The sequence below is a fragment of the Carcharodon carcharias genome, chromosome 4, assembly GCF_017639515.1.
Source record: "Carcharodon carcharias isolate sCarCar2 chromosome 4, sCarCar2.pri, whole genome shotgun sequence".
NCBI classification, from domain to species: domain Eukaryota; kingdom Metazoa; phylum Chordata; class Chondrichthyes; order Lamniformes; family Lamnidae; genus Carcharodon; species Carcharodon carcharias.
The window spans coordinates 162,757,983-162,781,515 of NC_054470.1; the positions used below are offsets into that span (position 1 = coordinate 162,757,983).

Consider the following 23,533-nt stretch of genomic DNA (forward strand, 5'->3'; position numbering starts at 1 on the left):
CATGAAGCAGCACCGAAGTAATCATCGATGTACCGGAGAAAGAGTTGTGGAAGGGGGCCGGAGTAGGACTGGAACAAGGAATGTTCCACATACCCCATAAAGAGACAGGCATAGCTGGGGCCCACGCGGGTACCCATAGCCACACCTTTTATTTGGAGGAAGTGAGAGGAGTTGAAGGAGAAATTGTTCAGTGTGAGAATAAGTTCAGCCAGATGGAAGAGAGTGGTGGATGGGGATTGTTCAGGCCTCTGTTCGAGGAAGAAGCTAAGGGCCCTCAGACCATCCTGGTGGGGGATGGAGGTGTAGAGGGATTGGACGTCCATGGTGAAGAGGAAGCGGTTGGGGCCAGGGAACTGGAAATTGTTGATGTGACGTAAGGTGTCAGATGAATCACAGATGTAGGTGGGAAGGGACTGGACAAGGGGAGAGAGAAGGGAGTCAAGATAACGAGAAATGAGTTCTGTGGGGCAGGAGCAAGCTGACATGATTGGTCTATCGGGACAGTTCCATTTGTGGATTTTGGGTAGGAGGTAGAAGCGGGCCGTCCGAGGTTGGGCGACTATCAGGTTGGAAGCTGTGGGAGGAAGATCCCCAGAGGAGATGAGGTCAGTGACAGTCCTGGAAACATGAAGGTGGTGGTGAGCTGCCTTCTTGAACAGCTGCAGTCCATGTGGTGTAGGTACACCCACAGTGCTGTTAGGAAAGGAGTTCCAGGATTTTGAGCCAGCGACAGTGAAGGAACAGCAAGATATTTTCAAGTCAGGATGGTGAGTGACTTGGAGGGGAGTTTACAGGTGGCGGTGTTGCAATACATTTACTGCCCTTGTCCTTCGAGGTGGTATAGGTCGCAAGTTTGGAAGTTGCTGTTCGAAAGAGCCTTGGTGAGTTGCTGCAGTGCACCTTGTAGAAGGGACACATTTCTGTTACTGTGCATCAGCGGTGGAGGGACTGAATGTTGAAGGTGGTGGATAAGGTGATAATCAAGCGGGCTGCTTTGTCCTGGATAGTGTTGAGCTTCTTGAGTGTTGTTGGAGCTGCACTCAGCCAGGCAAATGGAGAGTATTCCATCACATTGCTGATTGGTGTCTTATAGATGGCGGGTAGACTTTGGTGAGTCAGGAAGTGAGTTAGTTTCCACACAATTTCCAGCTTCTGACCTGCTCATGTAATCGCAGCATTTATATGACTACTGCAGTTCAGTTTCTGATCAATGGGAACCCCCAGGATGTTGAAAAAAGGAGATTCAGCAATGGTAATGCCATTGAATGTCATGGGGAGATGGTTGGATTCATTCTTGTTGAAAAGAATGCAGGTCATTGCCTGGCACTTGTGTGGCACAAATGTTACTTGCCACTTATCAGCCCAAGCCTGAATCTTGTCTGGGTCTTGCTACATATGAGCACAGATTGCTTCAGTATCTGAGGATTCGCGAATGGTGCTGAACGTTGTGTAATCATCAGCGAACATCCCCGCTTCTGACTTTTAGATGCATAGCAACGTTGTTGACTCCTAACTAACTCCTGAAATGGCCTGGCAGTTAGAGTTACTAAGGGTGGGCAATAAATGCTGGACTTGTCAGCAATGCCCGTATCCTATGAATGAATAATAAAAAGAAAAGGTGCTCTAAATCATGAAGGCTTTTGTTAAGAGTAAATAAGGAAGAACTGTTCCCAGAGGCAGGAGGGTTGGTGACCAATGGGCACAGATGTAAGGCATTTGGCAAAAGGATCAGAGGCAAGATGAGGAGACATGTCTTTACCCAGCAAGTTGTTATGATCTGGAATGCACTACCTGAAAGAGTGGTTGAAGCAGATTCAATTAGAAGAGAACTGGATAAAATTTAAAAGGGGATAATGTGCAGAGCTATGAAGAAAATGCAGGGGAATAGGACTAATTGGTTAGATCTTTCAAAGAGCCATCGTAGGGTGAGCTGAATTTAAGATATTTTTGAAGTGTTAGGAACTAGAGTTAGTTTAAGTAAGTTGTGTGTGTATTTGAGTTTGTTAGGGATAAGTATAGCTTTAAGCTAAGTTTAAGCTATAACTTTAAGTTTAAGTTTAATTTATATTTTTTTATTTGTGTGTTAGAAGGTAAAGCCTGGATTTTTAGTTAGAAAGGAGTCAGCAAGTCTGTGGGTTTGTTTGTATACCTGCATTTTAATGAGTTCCCTCCAAGCCACTCAACATTCTGACTTGGAACTATGTCACCGTTCCTTCACTGTCACTGGGTCAAAATCCTGGAACTCCCTCCCTAACAGCACTGTGGGTCTACCTACACCACATGGACTGCAGCGGCTCACCGCCACCTTCTCAAGGGCAATTAGGGATGGGCAATAAATGCTGGCCGAGCCAGCAAAACCCACATCCCATGAATGAATAAAAAAAGTTTTACAACCCTTGAAGCGGTTTAGGGAAGTTAAAACAAAGTAGGGAAACTGTGCCGTTGCCTAGCAACAGGGGGCCCACAGAAACAGAGAAACAGTTTCAGTTCAGCTGGTGTTTATCCTCTAAGGTGAAGGGAGAAGTTTAAATCTCTCTCTAGCTGGACATTTAAGCAGGTTTCTGAGGAAAAGAAGTCTAAGAATCTTAGACGAGCTGCTCTAAAGTTAAAGTAACTGTGAATGTCAAGTGAGTTGATGTGGTGGGTGATTTTAACTTTCCCTATATTAACTGGGCATCACTTATTGCTAGGGGTTTGGATGGTGCAGAATTTGTAAGGTGCATCCAGGAGGGCTTCCTGAGATAATATGTAGATAGTCCAACCAGGGAAGGGGCAATACTGGACCTGGTAATAGGGAATGAACATGGTCGGGTGGTCAAAGTTTCAGTAGGAGAGCATTTCAGGAAAAGTGACCATAATTCAGTAAGTTTCAAGGTACTGGTGGATAAGGAAAGCAGGAGACCTCGGGTTAAGGTGCTTAATTGGGGGAAGGCTAATTATAACAATATTAGGCAGGAACTGAGGAATCTAGACTGGAGGCGGATGTTTGAGGGCAAATCAACAACTGACATGTGGGGGGCTTTCAAACGTCAGTTGATAAGAATTCAGGACCGGCATGTTCCTGCTAGGATGAAGGATAAGCGTGGCAAGTTTCAGGAACCTTGGATAATGAAGGATATTGTGAGATTAGTCAAAAAGAAAAGGGAAGCATTCGTAAGGGCTAGAAAGCTGGGAACAGATGAAGCCCGTGGAGAATACAAAGGAAGTAGGAAGAAACTTAAGCAAGGAGTCAGGAGGGCTGAAAGGGGTCATAAAAAGTCTCTGGCAACCAGGATTAAGGAAAATCCTTTTATACATATGTAAAGGGCAAGAGGATAGCCAGGGAAAGGGTAGGCCCACTCAGGGACAGAGGTGGGATCTGTGTGTGGAGCTAGAAGAAATGAGAGAGATACTGAATGAATACTTCTCATCAGTATTCACCAAAGAGAAGGACTTAGCGGTCGATTTGTGTAGGGAAGAGTGTGTAGATAGCCTGGATCATGTTGAGATCAAAAAAGGAGGTGTTAGGCGTCTTGAAGAATATTAAGGTGGATAAGTTCCCAGGGCCAGATGGGATCTACCCCAGAGTACTGAGGGAGGCAAGGGAGGAGATTGCTGGGGCCTTGACAGAAATCTTTGTATCCTCACTGGCTATGGGTGAGGTCCCAGAGGACTGGAGAATGGCCAATGTTGTTCCATTGTTTAAGAAGGGTAGCAGGGATAATCCAGGAAATTACAGGCCGGTGAGCCTTATGTCGGTGGTAGGGAAATTATTGGAGAAGATTCTTCGTAACAGGATTTACTACCATTTGGAAGCAAATGGGCATATTAGTGAGAGGCAGCATGGTTTTGTGAAGGGGACGTCGCGTCTCACTAACTTGATCGAGTTTTTCGAGGAAGTGACAAAGATGATCAACGATGGAAGGGCAGTGGATGTTATATACATGGATTTCAGTAAGGCCTTTGACAAGGTCCCTCATGGCAGACTGGTACAGAAGGTAAAGTTGCACGGGATCAGAGGTGAGCTGGCAGGATGGATACAGAATTGGCTTGGTCATAGAAGACAGAGGATAGCAGTGGAAGGGTGCTTTTCCGAATGGAGAGCTGTGACTAGTGGAGTTCCACAGGGATCAGTGCTGGGACCTTTGCTGTTTGTGGTATACATAAATGATTTGGAGGAAAATGTAACTGAGCTAATTAGTAAGTTTGCAGATGACAGCAAGGTTGGAGGAGTTGCAGATAGTGAAGAGGATTGTCAAAGGATACAACGGGATATAGATCGGTTGGAGACTTGGGCAGAGAAATGGCAGATGGAGTTTAATCCAGATAAATGCGAGGTAATGCATTTTGGAAGGTATAATACAGGCAGGAATTACACAGTAAATGGCAGAACCCTTAAGTGCATCGACAGACAGAGGGATCTGGGTGTACAGGTCCACAGGTCACTGAAAGTGGCAACGCAGGTGGATAAGGTAGTCAGGAAGGCATATGGCAAGCTTGCCTTCATTGGCAGGGGTATTGAGTATAAAAGCTGGGAAGTCATGCTGCAGCTGTATAGAATCTTGGTTAGACCACACTTGGAATATTGCGTGCAATTCTGGTCACCACATTACCCAGAAGGATATGGAGGCGTTGGAGAGGGTGCAGAGGAGGTTTACCAGGAGGCTGCCTGGTCTGGAGGTTATTAGCTATGAGGAGAGTTTGGAGGAACTCGGATTGTTCTCACTTGAGCGATAGAGATTGAGGGGCAACTTGTTAGAAGTTTACAAAATTATGAGTGGCATGGACAGAGTAGATAGTCAGAAACTTTTTCCCAGGGTGGAAGAGTCAATTACTAGAGGACATAGATTTAAGATGAGAGGAGAAAACTATAAAGGTGATGTGTAGGGCAAGTTTTTTACGCAGAGGGTAGTGAGTGTCTGGAATTCGCTGCCAGAGGAGGTGGTGAAAGCAGGTACGATAGTGGTGTTTAAGAGGCAGCTTGATAAATACATGAATAGGATGGGAATAGAGGGATACGGATCCCAGAAGTGCAAAATGTTTTAGTTGACAGGCAATATGATCGGCGCAGGCTTGGAGGGCCAAAGGGCCTGTTCCTGTGCTGTACTTTTCTTTGTTCTTTGAGTTCTGGATCTCAAGGGAGATACCAAGTTGTCAGCAGTCTACTGGGAGAGGGAACTGAAGGGAGCAGGTCTTAAAGGAAAAGGAGAATGAAGACCCTTATGTTAAGTCAAAGGGCAAGAACTGGAGTCTGGAACAAGATCCTGTTCAGTAAAGTTAAAGTAAGGAGCAGAGGAAAAGTCTCCGAATTAAAGAGAGAAAGCTACAGGCAGCAGAATCAAGACTAAGTGGACTTGCGAGAGGCCAGAAGATCAGTAGAGACAGCCAGAGGTTGGTGACTCCTTTCTATGGGGCTGTGAAGCAGTGGTGTTCTGTTGGCATGGCCTAGTCTTTGAGAGAGTGCATGGAAGGCAGAACTTGAATGCATATGGTGATCCAGGGGAGAGGAACATCGGAGGGAGGTGGATCCTTGCTGAAGATGTCCCAGAGAAAGCATCACTTGGGAGTAGATTCCAAGGTGAGTTCTTCAAGAGTGGAGATTGGAAACCCCCGAGTGAAGGACAGAGTTTCTGTGAGACCAATTGGCTCATGGTATGACAAGCGTTTGGGGGGGGAAGTTGATAAGAGATCCATAGCATATACTTTGGGTGGCATCTATCACTTTGCTTCAGAGGGTGGTGTGTCTGAGCACCGGTCGCCTATTGGTTTACATGGACTGTGATCATGAGAGTATAAGATAGATCTTTTGTAACTTGTGTTATTCTTACAAATTTGTACATAGCTGTAAAGGTATGGTTGTGGTGAAGGAGCAACGTAATATAGTTCATCTTTTTCTTGTTTAATAAATGTTTTATTCTTTTGTTAAAAATAAATCAGCAGACTTTGTGACTCTGTTCATTAGCCGCCCTCCACATTTCTCAACAAAAAATAAAAGTTAGGATCTATCAAGCCAGGTTCCACCCAGGGATCTGACCTGTCCAGTAGTAACATCAGCTGGGATCATAACAGAAGCCAGTAAGTGTTTTTGACCTTCCCCCTCTGAAAAAAGTCAAATATTGCCATTTAATATATTTATAACTTTCAATTCTTCTTCTCAAAAAACATAGCAACTTTTTACGGTGCGTTGTGCTGTCCAAAAGGCTGCTTCTAAAAGTTCCTAGTGTCTGCTGGCCATGTGGTGAGGTCTCAAAACCACACCTGCCAGATGTCTAATGACTAATTTGCATCTATTCACTTTGGGGGGAAAGGTAAGCTCCGTATCCCTGGGGTTCTAAAATACATCTGGCACTGGTAGATTAAAACTAGTCAAACATTGGCAGTAGATTCTGTAGGCCTGTTTTGAACCAGACAAGTAAATTATGGATGTGCCTGGCTTATTAATTAACCCTGAGTGGATAGACTTGAGGCTGGAAACTTGAGATTCCAAGCCCAAGAGACACGCTTTCTGTAAATGATGGGAATATGTTCAAGCCTTGTGCCTTTTTTGAATTATCCAAGAGCTTGGGGAACCTATAGTTCCCCATTGCCTTCTCCATGGCAATGTCTTAGCCAATCAGAGCCAACTTGCCAACCAATCAGCACCCTTTCCTCCTGTAATATAAATTGTTGTGATTGTTTGAAATTTGGCACTCTTGCATTTGTCCTGATGAGTACAAGACGAAAAGCCTCGGTAACACGTCTCCCTTTCCAGCATTCGTTAATTAATTTTGTTAAAAACCAGTTTCTATGAGACAACTCAATTCCTAAGAAAATTTTAGTCTCTTCAAGAAGAGGCACTTAAGTTTTGCAGCACCTGTTGAGCGTTTTCAGCATTGTCTGTTTTTAATAAAGTTTGTGCGCTTGTGTGATTAGGCTTTTGTCTGGTCTTTCATTCAGATTAACCTATCAGCAAATAGGTCGATGATTTTAGTTCTTTCATATTTTCAGTTTAGGTGGGCAATGCTTCCTTAAGTTTTTAGCGTTGTTCCTTTTAAGATAGATCACTTGATGGATCCCCATGCATCTAGGTTTAGCTTGATACCTCAATTCAGCCTTGACCATCTTTAGTTCGGACCCTGTTGTTTTTTCAGTTTAGTTGGATCATCCCTTACCTGAACCGGTAATGATATATCCTAGAGAAGGACATAAGATGAAGCACCCCATGATGTACTTCCTAGGATTAGGCTTCACATGGGGTGGAGGTCATTACACAGCACAGCCACCTAAAACGAACTACTGAGTTGTTTCACAGACTCCTCCCTAAGAGACCATTTTGGGCGGCAGTGAACCCACATTACACTCTTAGGTGCAGCTAAAGCCTCTCATCCATAATTTGAGAATGTTCCTTTTAAATTTTGGTTCGATTTTTCAGTGACTCCCAGATATATCCACTGCTGGATCTGGCTAAGTGCTATCGAAAGGTTCATGATGCAAAAGGTAACCAGGCAGGATTCCTCTGCAAGTTTGTCCATTTTGAACTATAGATCATGCAGTAGTGATTCTTGAACATCAACAAACAGGGGCCAATAATCTGACAATAGATTTCCAATGTGCTAAAATGCACTGAATCCCCCATTTTCTGGCTCCCGATGTTATCAAACCTACAATATACTTGAGGCACCCAGAATGCACCCATGTGGGGTGGCTCTGCAATGGGTGCTGGGAGTCCAAACACAAGGCTCTTGAGATCGCCGAAAAATATTGAAGTAAGGGGTTCACCCTGTATTGTAACTGAGGCATCTGAACAGCACTCCAGCTGTAGAATCCCCATTTGGAATAGTGTTGAAAGCGAATGATCAATGAAAAAAGAACTCAACATCCTTGCTGAGTTTCATCCTGTCCCCCTACATTTAGCTCATGCCTCTCCCATCCATGCTAGAAACTCCCCTGGTGAAGAATGAACAGCCAGCAATCCTTCATTGCTTTTCAATAAGTTCACTAGCCTTCTCATGGGAGTTCAGGAATAAAACATCCTCTTTTGTGTATACTTTCAGTCAGAATAGTGTATTTAAGATTCATGTCATTCAGTACAAATTATCTAGAGTTGTGAAGGCAGTCTACTGACAAATCAAGATAAATAGAGATATGCTTGACAGTATGATAGATACCATCCTGGTCAAAGTTTCAAACTGCAAAGTTTCCTTCATGCCTTATTCTACATGTTCAGGTGGATCCAAGTCTCTCATTTGCCTTCTCTGGGGTGTCAGACATACTAAGATTATTGTGCCATTCTCAATTATCAAGGTTGTCAATCTATGCTTCAGGGATTTCTCACTTTTAGACATAAGAGTGAGTGTGTTTTTGAATTCAACCAACTGGGCTTCCAATTCTTCCAGTTCAATTATTTCTTTCTCAAGTTGGGTAACTGCTTCTGTCACTTTGTTCATAGTCTCATGGAATCCTGACATTGACAACATAAGATTCCTCTGAGAAATCTCATGAAACTTATCCAAGGATGTATCAGAGCAAGTTTGTCTCTGTTGTTTTTAATGTCTCATGGTGGATTTGCAGGCATGCTGAGTCTTCTTATGTCTCCAGGTTTCAATGAGAGACTGACTGGAACAATGCCAATGAGACCCAAGAGTTAAAATCACCCAGGTCTCACATTCGCAAAGTGATGTTTAATCATTCAAAAGGATGATCAGTCAACAGATATTGACAGATCTAGGAGTTCAGATTGAGAAGGGCTAATTTTACCTACCCCAACTCATCGCCTGGCAGCAATAGTAGAATTCATGTACTGTCGAAGATGTGCCAGCATTTCACTAAAGTGGAAAATCCTTGTCATTTTATCCATATGAATGAATGAATGAAACAATTAATGATATTGGTTGAAAAGAACCAGAAACTGTACCTACCCAAATCCAATAGCCACCCAGTAGTTCCGGACACCATGGTGTGGTCCAGCCATTGGAAGAATGTCCGGGGTGTATGTAATAGGACCTGATATTATGTTAATTATATCTGCTTTTTTCAAAACTGGGACCATCTCCATAGCATTTTCAACATTGTCCAAGATCCTATCCAAATCCGATTCGAAAAGTTCCTTGCCAAATCCTGGAATAGACCATTATACAAAAACTCTGAGTACATACACTGCCTGAATTCTGATGTATCTGATATGTGAATAATGCCAAAGGAAAGGCTAAATGCTGCTGATAGTCGACGCACTCATGGAAAAACAAGATGCCTTCCTGCTGATTATACATTCTCATATTGATGGATCCCAGCAGTTATCAATCCTCCAAATTGCCTGACTGTATATAGTTGAATCAGGATGTCAGCGAGAGCAGGGTCATGCTAGGGTTGACAGTGGAACTCAGTTGGTTTGAGTTAAGGCTGCCAACTGATGTTAAAATGCCGTGGGAGCTGGGTTGGTTCAAGAGTGCAAGAGGATAATAGGTCAAGTCAGAGTTGCCAGCAGGAGTTTGGATGGGACTGCCAGTGAAATTCAAGCCAATAAATGAAATATGGCTGCATCCTTCACCTCTATCCCAAATCCACCACCAGTTATTTTTAAATAAGTACTAGCTGTGCTGAGCTTGACTTTCCTTCAAATATTAACCACTGTTTTGAAGACACATTTTTCATTTCTATTTCCCCCATGTAAAACTGCACCACCTCAATGTGAGTGGCCTTGAATAAATCCTTCACAATCCTTGACAAGCTCTTATTAAACACTTACAGGCTGAGTTTACAGGGCACTGCTTGTCTGGGTGCTGGATAAGTGGAGCATACATGAAATATGCTCTGCCCACCATGGCGAAAGAATGACCCTATTGGTCTGCCAGACCCTAGTTAAACCCTTGGCGCAGGCTCAGGCCCGTGGCAAGACCTAACATTGGGAAATGGGGTAGGAACAGAATTGCAACCACAAACTTGTGAGTTGTGTAGCTGCAGGACTGGTGGTCAACCTCATGGCTTTTGGCCATCTCCATTGCAGCCGAAAGAATTCCTGGCCTGAATTTTTGTTTTGCAGTCAGCAATAGAAAGGGTGCACGTGTCTTCATGGATTCCATTACATTCCTATTTGTCCTATGCCACTACCTCCAGAATCCCGCAAGAATCCATCCTTGGCTCCGTCCTGTTTTTCATCTACACTCCACTCTATGGTTCTGTTATCCAAAGACATCCCATCTTGTTTTGCCTGTACTTTGACAGCATCCTCCTCTAACTCTTCACCACCTCTTTTGGCCTCTTCACTGCCTCTGCGTTGTCTTACTTCTAGTCCTGAATGAACCATTATTTCCTCTAATTAAACACTTTGAAGCTTCAGCAACCATCACAAACTCTAGCCTGAATGATACGCTCTGAAAATGGAAGTGAAACGTGCAAGTGCATTAAAACATCGGGTCACATTCCTGGCATTTTCACGCCAATCTGGGATAATACGGTTAGTGGGTGGGTCTGGAAATTTGGAGGTTTCTTATGCAAATTGAAGGTGATAGGCTAGTTGTGCTCATTAAAAAGGCAATCAACTGCCATAAAACATGCAGAATGGAATAAAACGTTTTCAGAGTGCGATTTACGCCAGCCGTATTTCCCACTTTTTCATCAGGCAGGTTGTACAGTTGGGTTGTCTGAGGGCAGAGTTAAATTTTGGTTGTTAAGTGTTCTTTGGCTGCTAGAAGTGCTTTGTGGAAGAAGTAGATGTGTGCTGACTTAAATTTATGTTTTAAGAACCTGAGGCCTCATGCAAAGAGATCCATTTCTGCATTGCGCTGCTAAAGAGGCCAGAGTGGCCCTTTAAATTACGGGCCGTGACCTTGATCCAACGCCGGCTATCCCACCCTGCTGCTCTGATTAGACAGGATACTCTCAGTCTGACACCCAGCACTCATAATTGGCCCAATAGACGCTTTATTCGGTGTCTTTGGGTGGCAGGCTCGGAAGTCTAAATGCCGGCTTCTTGCAGGTGCGCGGCCCATGCACCACGCCAGAGCGTATTATTCAGCCCTCTGTTCCCTTTCTAGTGGTTTCATCCTTCTCTTTAGCCTTTCCAGCTTAAATATGATGTTTGCAACCTTGGTGTCCGATTTAACTCTGAGCTGAGATTCCAACTCCATATTCTCTCCATCACAAAAGCCGCCAATTTTCACCTCCATGACTTGCACATCGCCCATAGTACCTTAGCCCATATGCCACCGAAACCTTCATTAATACTTATCTTACATCTAGACATACCTATTTCAAGCTTTTCCTGGCTAGCATCCCCCTTTCCACCTACCATAAACTTGAACTCATCCAAATATCTGCTATCCATAACCTATCCTACTCTATGTTCCAATCACACATCAAAGGCACCTAGTCTACCAATCCTTTAAAAATTGCACGTTCCTCAGACACTGGTTTCTCATACAGCCCCCACTCCCATAATAAGACTCTAAGACCATAAGAAATAGGAGAAGAAGTAGGCCATTCAGCTCCTTGAGTCTGCTCCGCCTGTCAATATGATCATGGCTGATCTGACGTGGCCTTAGCTCCATTTTCCTGCTTGACCTCATAACCCTTGACTCCCTTGTCAATCAAAAATTTGTCTAAGTCAGCCTTAATATATTCAATGCCCCAGCCTCCATTGCTTGCTTTTAGTCACCTGTCATAATACCTCCTTTTTTGGTTTCAAATTATAATGAGGCTTCTGTGAGGTGACTGGCACGTTCACAAGGGCTGAATGGTCTCCTTCCGTGTTTTAACCATTCAGTGGGAAGAACTTTACCTTTTCCCTGCCAGTGGGTTTTCAGGCTGAAGGGCTTGTAAAGTTCCCAGGAAGACCTCCCCACCACCCTTCCACCTGCCCTGACCTGTGCCCAATTGTACATGGGGCAGGCGAGGCCTAGCGTGGTCCACCCAGCCTCGCACCAATTGAGGCCTTCAATTATTGGTCACTTAAGAGCTGCTTCCTCCTGGCCTCAATTTTGAGGCTGGCAGGAGTTGTTCAGGGGCAGGGAAGATACCTGGCAGATCACCCCGCTCAGGCCTTGAGCGGGAAGGTGGTGTGTGGGGGGGGCACCTCCTTCAAGGGCCTCCTTTCCACATTGGATGCCCCCATCCCTCCATAAGGTCTGCCCCCCTACCCCCATGGGTGCTCCCTCCCACCCTGGCCTCTCCATCAAGACTCCCAGCCCTCTGTCCCAACTCCACCGGGCCTCACCTCACTTCCCCGCTGTGCGACCTCCCACACTTAGCTGGTCCTGGACTTAGAATCTGGGGACTGCTTGTAGCCCCAGTCCTGTCCACTGTTGCCATTGATGCAATCAGAATGGCCAGCAGCTTTCTGAGGCAGGACTTCCACACGAGTGAGGGGCAGAAGTCCTGTCTCCAGCCAATTAATGCACCTTAAGAGGGGTAAGTGGCCACTGGGCTGCTGTAATCAATGGAGGTGCGTAACTTGCTGACTCTTCAGGTGGCGGGGGTGGGAAAACTCTGCCATCTGAAAAATCCTGCGCTATAATTCTCTGACTTGGAGTGTTTTTCCTCACTAAAGGCACTATATAAGCACTATATAAATGCAATTGTTGCCACTGTTGATGGCTTCAAAGCGATAGCATATAGATGAGGGAGAAGGGTGCCAAGGATAGCTCCTTGGCGGAATCCAGAGGCAACACGATACATCCAGGAAGAAAACTAATTGCTAGAAATGGTCTAGCTTGATTGGATTGATAAGTGTGGATTGAAGTGAACAAATTCTTAATGGGCTGGGCACCATAGGAGAGATGTTGGAGGAGTATGATGTGGTTGATCATGCCAATGGCTGCATAAGGGCTGAAAAGAATGAGAAGCGATAATACACCATGAGCGGCGAATATAACTCATCGTCAAGATGAGAGCATACATTCAACATCAGAGGTGGAAATGGAGGTGGATGATGTTCTGGAGTGAAAAATGTGATCTTGGTAACGAGGCGAATTGGAGGAAAAAGCTAATTTTTAGGGTGAGAAGTACGTAAAGATTCTGTGCTTCATGATTCACCCGATGTGGAAGCCAAGCTGACGGAATCAAAGCTAGAGGAATGTAAATACTGGCAACTGCTAAAATGAATTGCTTTGTTTTTGCCAACATTAAAATTCCAGGACGTTTGGACGTAGCTGATGGAGGTAGCAGAAAAGCCAAGCTCGGTGTCATAAAGGTGACAGCTGACTCTGTGGCCTGCCTTTTAACACCACCCTCTCCCTGAACCCCGTCCATCCACGGCAGAAGAGGGAATGAATGGGAGGGGATGTTTAAAATATCAGGATCGAACAACCCAATTCCATTCTCACCCCTTTAAATTTTTACTGAAATCAAGCCATTAATAAGGTTCAAGCAAACAGCAATTAGCAGTTCAAAGTCACAACCTAATGTGATAATCGAGGCTGCACCTCAAATTTAACTAGAAATGATGGAGAGACATAAGCTGTCAGCTGCCTGGCAACTGAACCAAGGCATGAGTGGTTGATTACTGAAGGCAAATGCTAAAGATTTGCTCTTTTTAACTCCTTGTGGGCAAGGAGAAGCAGGAATGATCCCTTCACAAGGGACCCTTTGGTTTTCCTCAGCACTGATCACTACATTGAGCTTCTTGCACCCACCCACTCAATCCCTGGCTCTGATCTGCAGCCTCCACCCAGCTCCGAGTTGCAAGCTTTGAGCCTCCTCTATGCGAGGTTGGCAATTAGGGCTGGGGGAAGATCAACAATCGGGACGGCTGGTGGTAGGGGTGGGAAGAGGCAGGTGATAGGCTGGGTATGCCGAAGATTTCCCTCAACAGCTTTCCTGCTCCTCCCGGCCCATGAGGAGCACTTCCCTTGTTCAGCAGCAGCACCTGTCTCTCATTCACTGCCAGGTTTCCCAAATCCCTCTTCACAGCAGGACACTGGGATGCCCATTATCCTCCAGCGCAGAAAAGGTGACAGGTGCATGTGCAGCGAGCTGAGGTCGCATTCCCTGAATTTCACTCCCATTGCTCAACCTTCTCTGGCCTGTCCTGGCAGGGTTTAATATCAAGGCCACAGAAATGATGAAGTAGGTTTCCTTTCTAGGTTAACTGTAGAACAATTGTACACTGTTCTCTATAAACATGTTTACAATTTCGCTATGGCTGGTGCAGAGAAGGTATCCCCCATAATTGCTCTTGCCTTGAAATATACTTCAATAGAATACAATATAAAACTGATACTTGTAAATGAAATTATAATATCCTCCTTGTACCTGGTGGGACACCATCTGTTAACCAAGACTCCTGTATCATCATCTTCTTCTGATCTTCATAGGGACCAAACAGTAGACCATCACGCTCCTGCCGCAAGTAGTATGATCCTTCCAAATCACGGAGAACAGGAAGCTCTTGTTTCAGTGACTTCACCTCTGGGACTGTTGCTGTGATGACATACTGATGATGGACAGGGATAAGGGGGTGCTCCAAACCAATCATATTTCCAATTTCGCGGGCCCAGAATCCTGCAGCAAATACAGCAGGTAAAATGAGCTTCATCTAGACATTCACCAGGACCAGCTTAGCTCAAGGGCTGAACAACCAAAAACGCCCACTTTCAGATGAGTTTACCTCACAATGGATGCGTATGTATTTTCAAATTAAAAACAAGTTTTGAAATCATATTACTAACACTTGTGAAATTGCAGTTTGTCGTTTTAAATCAGTGAGTCAAATTGGAGACCTATCTGGCAGCTTGAAAAGGCACACCGCCTCTATTAAAACTCAGCAGGTCTGGCAGCATCGGCGGAGAAGAAAAGAGTTGACGTTTCGAGTCCTCATGACCCTTCGACAGAACTTGAGTTCGAGTCCAAGAAAGACTCAAACTCAAGTTCTGTCGAAGGGTCATGAGGACTTGAAACGTCAACTCTTTTCTTCTCCGCCGATGCTGCCAGACCTGCTGAGTTTTTCCAGGTAATTCTGTTTTTGTTTTGGATTTCCAGCATCCGCAGTTTTTTTGTTTTTAACACCGCCTCTATTATTAACTATAATAATAAACAGAGTGGCATAAGAGCAACATGAAAGACTAGAGAGGAACAGAAAGCAAAAAGAATATGAGGTTGGTTTTCCCTTCTTGCCTGGGGGACAAAGGTCAAAATGACCCATTTGGAATCTGCAGAGAAGGTGGATAAGTATAATTGATTGCGATTGATGTAAGATAGATAAAATCGTTACAGAAGAAAAATCAAATTTAGTGGAGTTGTCAGCTAACCCACTGGATCTCTATAGTACCTGGAGGAATGTCGAGAACATATGAACTGATCTGTATCCTAATTCTATTTACCCAGCTGGGCTCCATATCCTTTAACCCTTTGATTGGCAAAAATCCATCGATCTCAGATTTAAAATTACTTATTGAGTGAGCATCTATTGATGTCTGTGGGAGATAGAGCCACACTTTCTACCACCCTCTGCATGAAAAAGTGTTTCCTAACTTCTCTCCTGAACAGCCTGGCTCTGATTTCCAGGTTATGTTCCCTTATCCTAGACTCCAGATAGGAGCAGAAAATATTTCCCTCTAACTACCCTATCAATTTCCTTTAAAATCTTAAAAACCTCAATAAAATCACCCCTTAACCAGGAATATTTCTGGAATACAAGCCTACTTTATGTAACCTCTCCTCATAAATTAACTCTTGGAGCCTTCCAAGGCCAACATATCTATGATAAGACGCGGTGCCTAGAACTGTAAACATGACTGCAGACGTGGTCTAGCCAAGGCTTTGCACAGCTGTGGCAAGACTTCCTCAACATTATATCCTAGCCCTCTAGCTATAAAGACTAACATCTCATTGCCTTTTTGATTTTTTTTTGTATCTGATCACTACATTTCAGTGATCTGTATGCATGGATCCCTAAAGCTCTTGGACCTCTCAGTTCGAAGCTTCTCACCATTGAAACAATACTCCAACCTGTTTTTTGGTTCAAAATGGATTACCTCACAGTTACTTGTGTTGAAATCCATCTGCCACAGAGTGCAGTCTGGAAGTCCTTATAAACTACTTCCACAGACATTCCCCTCGCTACTACTTTAGCTACTTCCTCAAATTTCAATTTGGTTTGTTAGATATGACCTACCCTTTACAAATGTAGTTGGCTTTTTCAAACCAGCTCAGATTTGCCGATGTGCTCAGCCACTCTGTCCTTAATTGTAAATTGCGACAACTTCCCCACAGCAGCTGCTGGACCAACATCTTAATAATACTCAGATCTATCCTTTTTTGGCCTAAGATGAACTATCACATACTTACTGGTCTACAATTCCCTAGTTTCTCTCTCTCACACATCTTTCTTACATATGGAATTACATTTGCAATTTTACAATCTCTGGATAAAATCGAGAGCACGTTTGATGTTTTTGGTGAAGCAAGTGTAATTTCAACCACTTCCTTTAAAAACCTAAAGTGGAAGCCAACAGCTCCTGGATATCTATCAGACTTTAGTGCCAGGGTTTCTTTATACAACTGTTTTCTTGCTTAGTTATTGATTTATCATTTGTTTCCCTGGAATGTCAGGTATGCTATCTTCTTCCTCTATGATGAAAACTTACACAAAGCATTCAACATGTCTGCCATTAATTTACTTTTATTTGCAATATTATCTGTGTCTATTTTTGAACGGTCCACGTTTGGCATTCCGACTATTTTTTTTTTGAGTGCACGGGTGATCTATTTAAGTGTGCTGTCCCTTTAATTATTTTTTTGTGCAGCTGAGAGGCGTTAACTAAAGGGGCCAATTTGTGCGCAACCTGCTTCAGGACTTTTGGGTTACTACGTTGCCGCTTACAGAGAACATTCCCCGTATTATCCTTGATGACTCTTTTTTCCTAATTGTAAAAATGTTTTGTTTTATCTTGATATCCATAAGAACATAAGAAATAGGGGTAGGCTATTCAGCCCCTCAAGCCTGCCCCGCCATTCAATAAGATCATGGCTGATCTGCCCCAGGCCTCAACTCCCCTTTCGTGCCAGCTCCTCATAGCCCTCAACTCCCGAATATTTCAAAAATCTGTCTACCTCCTCTTTAAATATTTTCAGTGATCTAGCCTCCACAACTCTCTGGGGTAGAGAATTCCAGACATTCACTGCCCTCTGAGAGAAGAAATCCCTTTGCTTCTCAGTTTTAAATGATTGTCCACTTATTCTGTAACTAAGTCCTCTAGTCCAAGATTCCCCCACTAGTGGAAAGATCGTCTCAACATCTACCCTGTCAAACGCTCACAAGTTTCTTTGTCTACTTGCTTTTTTCTGTCTTTTTTGTCCTCATTTGATGTTCTTTGTATCGCGCCCTGACCTCTGAACTGTTCTTCGTACTTTTATGAGCTCTTCCTTTTAATTGTATATTAAATCTCACCTCATTTTGTCAACCATGACTGTTTTATTTAGTAATTATTTATTTAGTAATTAGGGTTCTTGGCCCTTAGTAGTATATACTGGTGCTGTCTTAAACTAAACACCAAATGAACATGTCCCACTGTTCATCTGCAGTTTTATCCAATAACAGTTTTGTTGTTATCAGCCTGTCACATCCTGCCAAAGTTGACCTTAGCAAAATGTAAAATCTTGGTAACTGTTACATTTCCCCTTTTCAACCCAAACATTGATTTCAATCTATTATGGGCACGATTAGATAAATGTTAACCTGCTGTTAGGTTATTAACAAAGTCTGGCTCATTACACATTACTAGATTTGGTATGTCTTTCCTTCTTGTTTGTCTTAGAATATATTGCTACCCGTAAACTGTCTTGAATGGAATCAAGAAATTCACTACCTTTTTGACTTCGGCTACTCTGCTCCTCCCTATCTATTTGAAAATTAAAGTCTTCCAGTAAAACAGCCCTGCTTTTGCTACAAACCACTTGAATCTCTAAATTCTGCCATTTCATTGCACGCAGGCAACTTCCATTTAAGCCCTCTCGTAATCCTCAATTCTAACTGCAGACTATCTGCTGATTGTTTTTACTTACTTACTTATATTTTCTCTTACTAAAGCTGTAATAGTATCTTGAATCAATAAGGCCTTCCTTCTTTTCTTCCAGTTTCTCTAAACTTTTTAAAGGCTTTATATGCTGAATATTTAATTCCCAACCATGGCCAGCTTGCAGCTGTGTTTCACTGCTGGCCACCATGTCATATTCCGCAGGAACAAATAGATCAGATGCTAAAAGCTCGAGCTTACCTTCAGGAAACATTTCAATTAAAGATACAGTCAGACTCTTCAGCTAATTGTTACGAATGCTTCAAGTGAATTCAGTGAACAAAAACTCTGCACTATTAAAATCTCTTTTTTCTTCATCCCCATATTTAAAGCAATAGAACTGACAAGATTGAAATGACGAGAGCGTCACGGACGAGAGGCAGATGTCAGTTTATGACCTGCTCTACTAATCCCCAGTCGTTGTTATGTGGGAAGCCATCCACGGTCTTTCCCCACCAAGGAAAGGAAAAAAAAATTGGAGAGGACAGTCACAACTTCACAAGATTTGGTGCCTCTGGTAGCCAGTTACAAGCGGCCTTGACTTCAAAGCCTAAATTTTCCCATATAATTGAAGTTTAGTTCTAAATGACTAGAAACACATTCAGATCTCACCAGTATTGCAGCACACTGACCACAGACAGATCTCTATGGTAATCTAATTAGTATAATTATCAACAGGATTTGGTGAAACATTTCATTTCAGTGAAGCTCGTACTGGGTTAACTTTGAATTATAATGGAAATGGTTACCTACTTTGGTGGATATGTCTTCCTAGTTTCAGCTTGAATTCAGAACGGGGAGGAGGTGGCTACGGGGAGCTGGTGGCTTAGTGATATTGTCACTGACTAGTATTCCAGAGATCCAGGGTAATGCTCTGGGGACCTGGGTTTGAATCCCACCATGGCAGATGGTGAAATTTGAATTCAATAAAACAAATCTGGAATTAAAAGTCTGATGATGACCATGAAACCATTGCCGATTGTTGTAAAAAACCAACTGGTTCACTAATTCCATTTAGGGAAGGAAATCTGCTGTCCTTACCAAGTCTAGCTTACATGTGACTCCAGACCCACAGCAATACCCTCAACTAGGGATGGGCAATAAATGTTTGCCTAGCACATCCCATGAAAAAATTTGCATTCATATAGCATCTCTTGCAACACAGGGAACACGTTACAGCCAATTAATTTCTTCTGAAGTGTAGCCTCTGTCGTAATGTAGCAAAACGCGGTAGTCAATTTGCACACGGCATATCCCACAAACAGCAATGTAATAATGACTAGATAATCTGGTTTTAATGATGTTGGTTGAAGGATAACAATTGGCTGAGATCCTGGGGTGAACTTGCCTGCTCTTCATCAAAATAGTGCATGGATCTTTTACATCCACCTGGGAGGGCAGATAGGACCTTCGTTTAACATCTCATCTGCAGGGTTGTATCTCCAACAATGCAGCTCACTTGAGTGGCTGCACCGGAGTGGCTGTTTAGATTTCATGCTCAAGTGTCTAGTGTGGGGCTTGGACATTACATTTTGTCTCAGATAGGAACATAGGACTTAGGAGCAGGAGTAGGCCATTCGGACCTTCCAGCCTGCTCCGCCATTCAATAAGATCACCTGTCCCCTATAACCCTTGACTCCCTTGTCAATCAAAACTTTATCTAACTCAGCCTTGAATATCTTCAATGACCCAGCCTTCACTGCTTTCTGGAGAAGAGAATTCCACAGGCTAATGATCCTCTGAGGAAAAGAATCATCTCCTCATCCCCGTCTTAAAAGGGAGATCTCTTAATTTTTAAAATGTGTCCCCTAGTTCTGGTCTCCTCCACAAGATGAAACATCCTCCCGGTATCCACCCTATCAAGTCCCCTCAGGATCTTATATCTTTCAATAAGATCACCTCTCATTCTTCTAAACTCCAATGGGTATAGACCCAACCTGTTCAATCTTTCTTCATAAGATAAGCCTTTCATCCCAGGAATGAAGATCCGAGAGTGCTACCAGTTGAGGCATGACTGACACTCTTTATAAAACACCTTTAATGCAGTGAAATGTCTCACGGCTCTGCCATCAGGAACAGTGGGAAACTTTCAGCAGTTAAAATCGGTAGAGGGCCAGAAAGAAGATCGCATTAGTATTAATACAATCCAGCTAAAGCAGTGAACCTGGAGAACTAGGATGTTGTTCCTTTTCAGTCAAGATGTGGAAGGGAAAATCAGCTAGGATTCTCACTCCTAATCCAGCAATCCATGCTGGAAGTATACGTGTATAAAGAGAATTAGTACTGACTGCAATGACCTATCACTCACTATCAAGAATCACACATAAGTGAAGTACGGGTCAGGGAGGCGAGTAGGCTTTGGAGTAGTACCCAAATCCCTGCATGGATTTGACATTTAAAGGACAGGAGGAGGGGTGTAGTTCGGCAAGAATAATAGTAGCAATTCCTAGCACGAGTCAAAATAGTGCCACTTTCAGGCAAGTGGAGATGAAGGGTTGAAAAAGGCCAAAATTTTAGGGCCCAGCAGATCACAGACCCATATATCTACACTGCATTTTATTTTACTAAACAGTGACTTGAATGAACAGTTTAAAAAAGGAAGAGGCTTATTCAGCAACTTCCACACATACAGCACAAGTACACTACATAAACAACAGCTGGCATTCCCTCATAGTTGGATGGATGAAGAGCCAGGAACGTTCACAGAGTAGAACAAATAAGTAGCCAAAAAAATTTTTTTTCCAAGATTATTAGTGCTGTTTTGTTACAAATATAAGAGATATTATATTACTTTTCAGTTTAGCTTATCCAAGAAAACAATGATGCACTTCGACCCTATGTTCTCTGATAAGGCAAAATGAGTGGGTCTAACTCCAATAAGAACTTGAGCGTATAATCTTGATTGACACTTCAGTGCAGTGCTGAGAGAATGCTGCATTTGCAGAGGTGCCATCTTTCAGATAAAATGTTAAACCGAGGTATTACTCGTATGTTGAGTGAGCATAAAGATACTCACAGCATTAATGAAAGAAGAGAATCGAGTTTTTCTGATGTCCTGGCTATCATTCCTCCATCAATAACAGATTATCTGACTGACCATTCATTTGTGACTTGGGGTAGAATTTTGCCCTTGTCGGGTGAGCTCAACGGGGGTGGTCGGGGAGCTGACCACCGCCTGCGACCAAGGCTGGAAGGTGATTTCACACTGGCGGGCCAATTAAAGCACAGAGCTACCTCAGGGAGGTGAAGTGTTTTTAAAAAAATAAAGAAATGAAAAATGTTACGAAACATGTGCCCTCATGTGACTCTGTCACATAAGCAGAGACATGCTATTAGTTAAATTTTAAAATTTTTATTTTATTTTTATTTGCTTTAGGAAACCTCATCCCGCCGTGGATGAGAGTTCCTAAAAAGTGCAATGGCCGCTTGGCCTTTTTGCCTGCCCGCCAGCCGTAAGGTTGGACGGGCAGCGAAAAATTTCTTTCAGTAACATTGTCATTGGCTTTAGTAGGTCTTTTGATTGTCATTGGGCATGTTGCTGATTCTGGCGTGCGCCCGCTGACCGAAATATCGCGCGACTGCGCGTTGACGTGGGGCGCTTGCACAACGCGTGTCATTTTATGCTCAAGTGGGTCGGGTGTGCACCTGCCTGCCGAGGTAAAAATTTTGCCCTTGTAGTACCTCACTGTGCTCAAAATGGCTGCTGTAATTGCTTACAACACAATGTCTTCCGCATAGAAAAAAATCCCAAGGGATTTAATAGGAACTTTTGGTACAAATGGTGGTTTTTAAGGAGAATCTTAAAGAAAGGGAGGCAAATGGAAAGGCAGAGAAACAGTTCAAGAATGGAATTCCAACCCATAGCATCTAAGCAGCTATTTAATAACAGCCTGGCCTTCATAAGTAATCCATTGGTTATAAAGTTCTTTGTGGCTTCCTCTAAGGAGGTGAAAGGTCCAACATGAATGCAAGCTTTTATTTCATTCCAGCACCATAACAATCTGTTTCTTATCACAAGGCTAAGTACACCCACTTGAGGAGCCGGAAAGGTTACATTATCCCCTCCTACCCCTATGTATGCCTTTAGTCAATGGCATGGCTTTGTGGAAGAGGGCAAGAGCGAAGGATTGATGTCATATTTTGAAAGTGTGTGTGATCCAGTGGAAAAAGGCAAGTTAGCTCACCTAGAGCAGATGAGGATGAATTCCAGTCCACCAATGGTATCGAATTAATATTCAGTTTATTCCTTCGTACAATGTGTTCTTCCTTGAGGATAGCAACAATAATCTTATCCCAAATGCTGCTTCTGAAATATTGTTCTTTTGAAAGACATTTTCTTTACTGTTGTTGAAGAACAGAGTTTAGGGACGTAGGAAAGAAAGACGACCATTTATATACATTTACATACCTTAAGCATTCATTCCCTCCACCACCGGTACACAGTGAGCAGTTCTTACCATCTACTAGATGCACTGCAGCAACTCGCAAAGGCTCTTTCAATAGCACTTTCTAAACCCGCGACCTCTACCATCCTGAAGGACAAGGGCAGCAAATGCATGGTAATACCCAACACCCACAGCTTGGTGGTGATGGGGTCTGGTGATGGTGATCCAGGTCTGGTGGGGCAGGAGAGATCAGGGCAATGTTGGGATGGGAGTGGTAGGTCAGGACAGGAGGGGCCCAATTGTGGAGGTTCCTCAGGCATGCACCTGGATCCAAGAGGTAAATGTGAAGGTGCTTACCTCCTGAATCCACCAAGTTCTCACCTTCCAGAAATTGCCAGTCACCAGATGGAAGGTCACAGCCTCATTATCATACTTGAAGTTGCAAGCTACCTCATCAGATCATAAAGAAATAAAAACATGAGTAGACCATTGGCCCATTAAGCCTGCTCCACCATTCAGTAAGATTATGGGTAATTAGATTATGGCCTTAGCTCTGCTTTCTTGTCTGCCCCCGATAACTCTTGATTCTCCTGTAGATCAAAAATCTGCCTAGCTCAGCCTTTAATATATTCAATGACCCAGCCTCCACTGATCTCTGGGAAGAGAATTCCAAAGACTAATGACTCTCAGAGAAGAAATTCTTCCTCATCTCTGTCTTAAATGGGAAACTGATTACTCTTAAACTGTTCCCCCAGTTTGAGATTCCCCCATGAAAGGGAAACATCCTCTCAGCATCTACCCTGTCAAACCCCCTCAGAATCTCATCCGATGCCTCAACAAGAAACTTTTTCTCTTTCTCTCAAGTGCTAAGGAACGCAAGGTCCAACAACTCATCGACACCAACACCCATCTAGGACCCTCCACCCCTGCCTGTCCCTCTGTCCCCATCCCGTCTTCCAATCCCAGCCCCGGCTGTGTATTCACCATACCCCCTGACCTTCCCCTCTCCGATGCTGAACGTTCAGTGCTCAGCAAAGGACTTAGTTTCATACCCTTACACCCTCATCTCAATGAATTTTGGGCTTGGCACAATGCTGAACTCTTCTTCCGCCGCCATCGTCTCTGTGCTCACTTCTTTGGGCAAGAGTCCTCTTCCCGTTCAACGGATCCTTTTACCCATCT

At 43.5% G+C, this 23,533-nt stretch overlaps 1 protein-coding gene across 3 annotated transcripts in view; it reads right to left on the reverse strand.

Moving 5' to 3' along the window:
- Positions 1–23,533, reverse strand: part of dmgdh (dimethylglycine dehydrogenase) — a 168,448-nt gene that overhangs the window by 62,206 nt on the left and 82,709 nt on the right. For all 3 annotated transcript variants that reach the window (XM_041186943.1, XM_041186942.1, XM_041186941.1), the window contains exons 6-7: positions 14,206–14,454; positions 8,877–9,075 (exon numbers count right to left, since the gene is read on the reverse strand). In XM_041186943.1, coding sequence (XP_041042877.1) covers positions 8,877–9,075; positions 14,206–14,454 — 448 coding nt within the window. The remainder of the gene's footprint in view (positions 1–8,876; positions 9,076–14,205; positions 14,455–23,533) is intronic.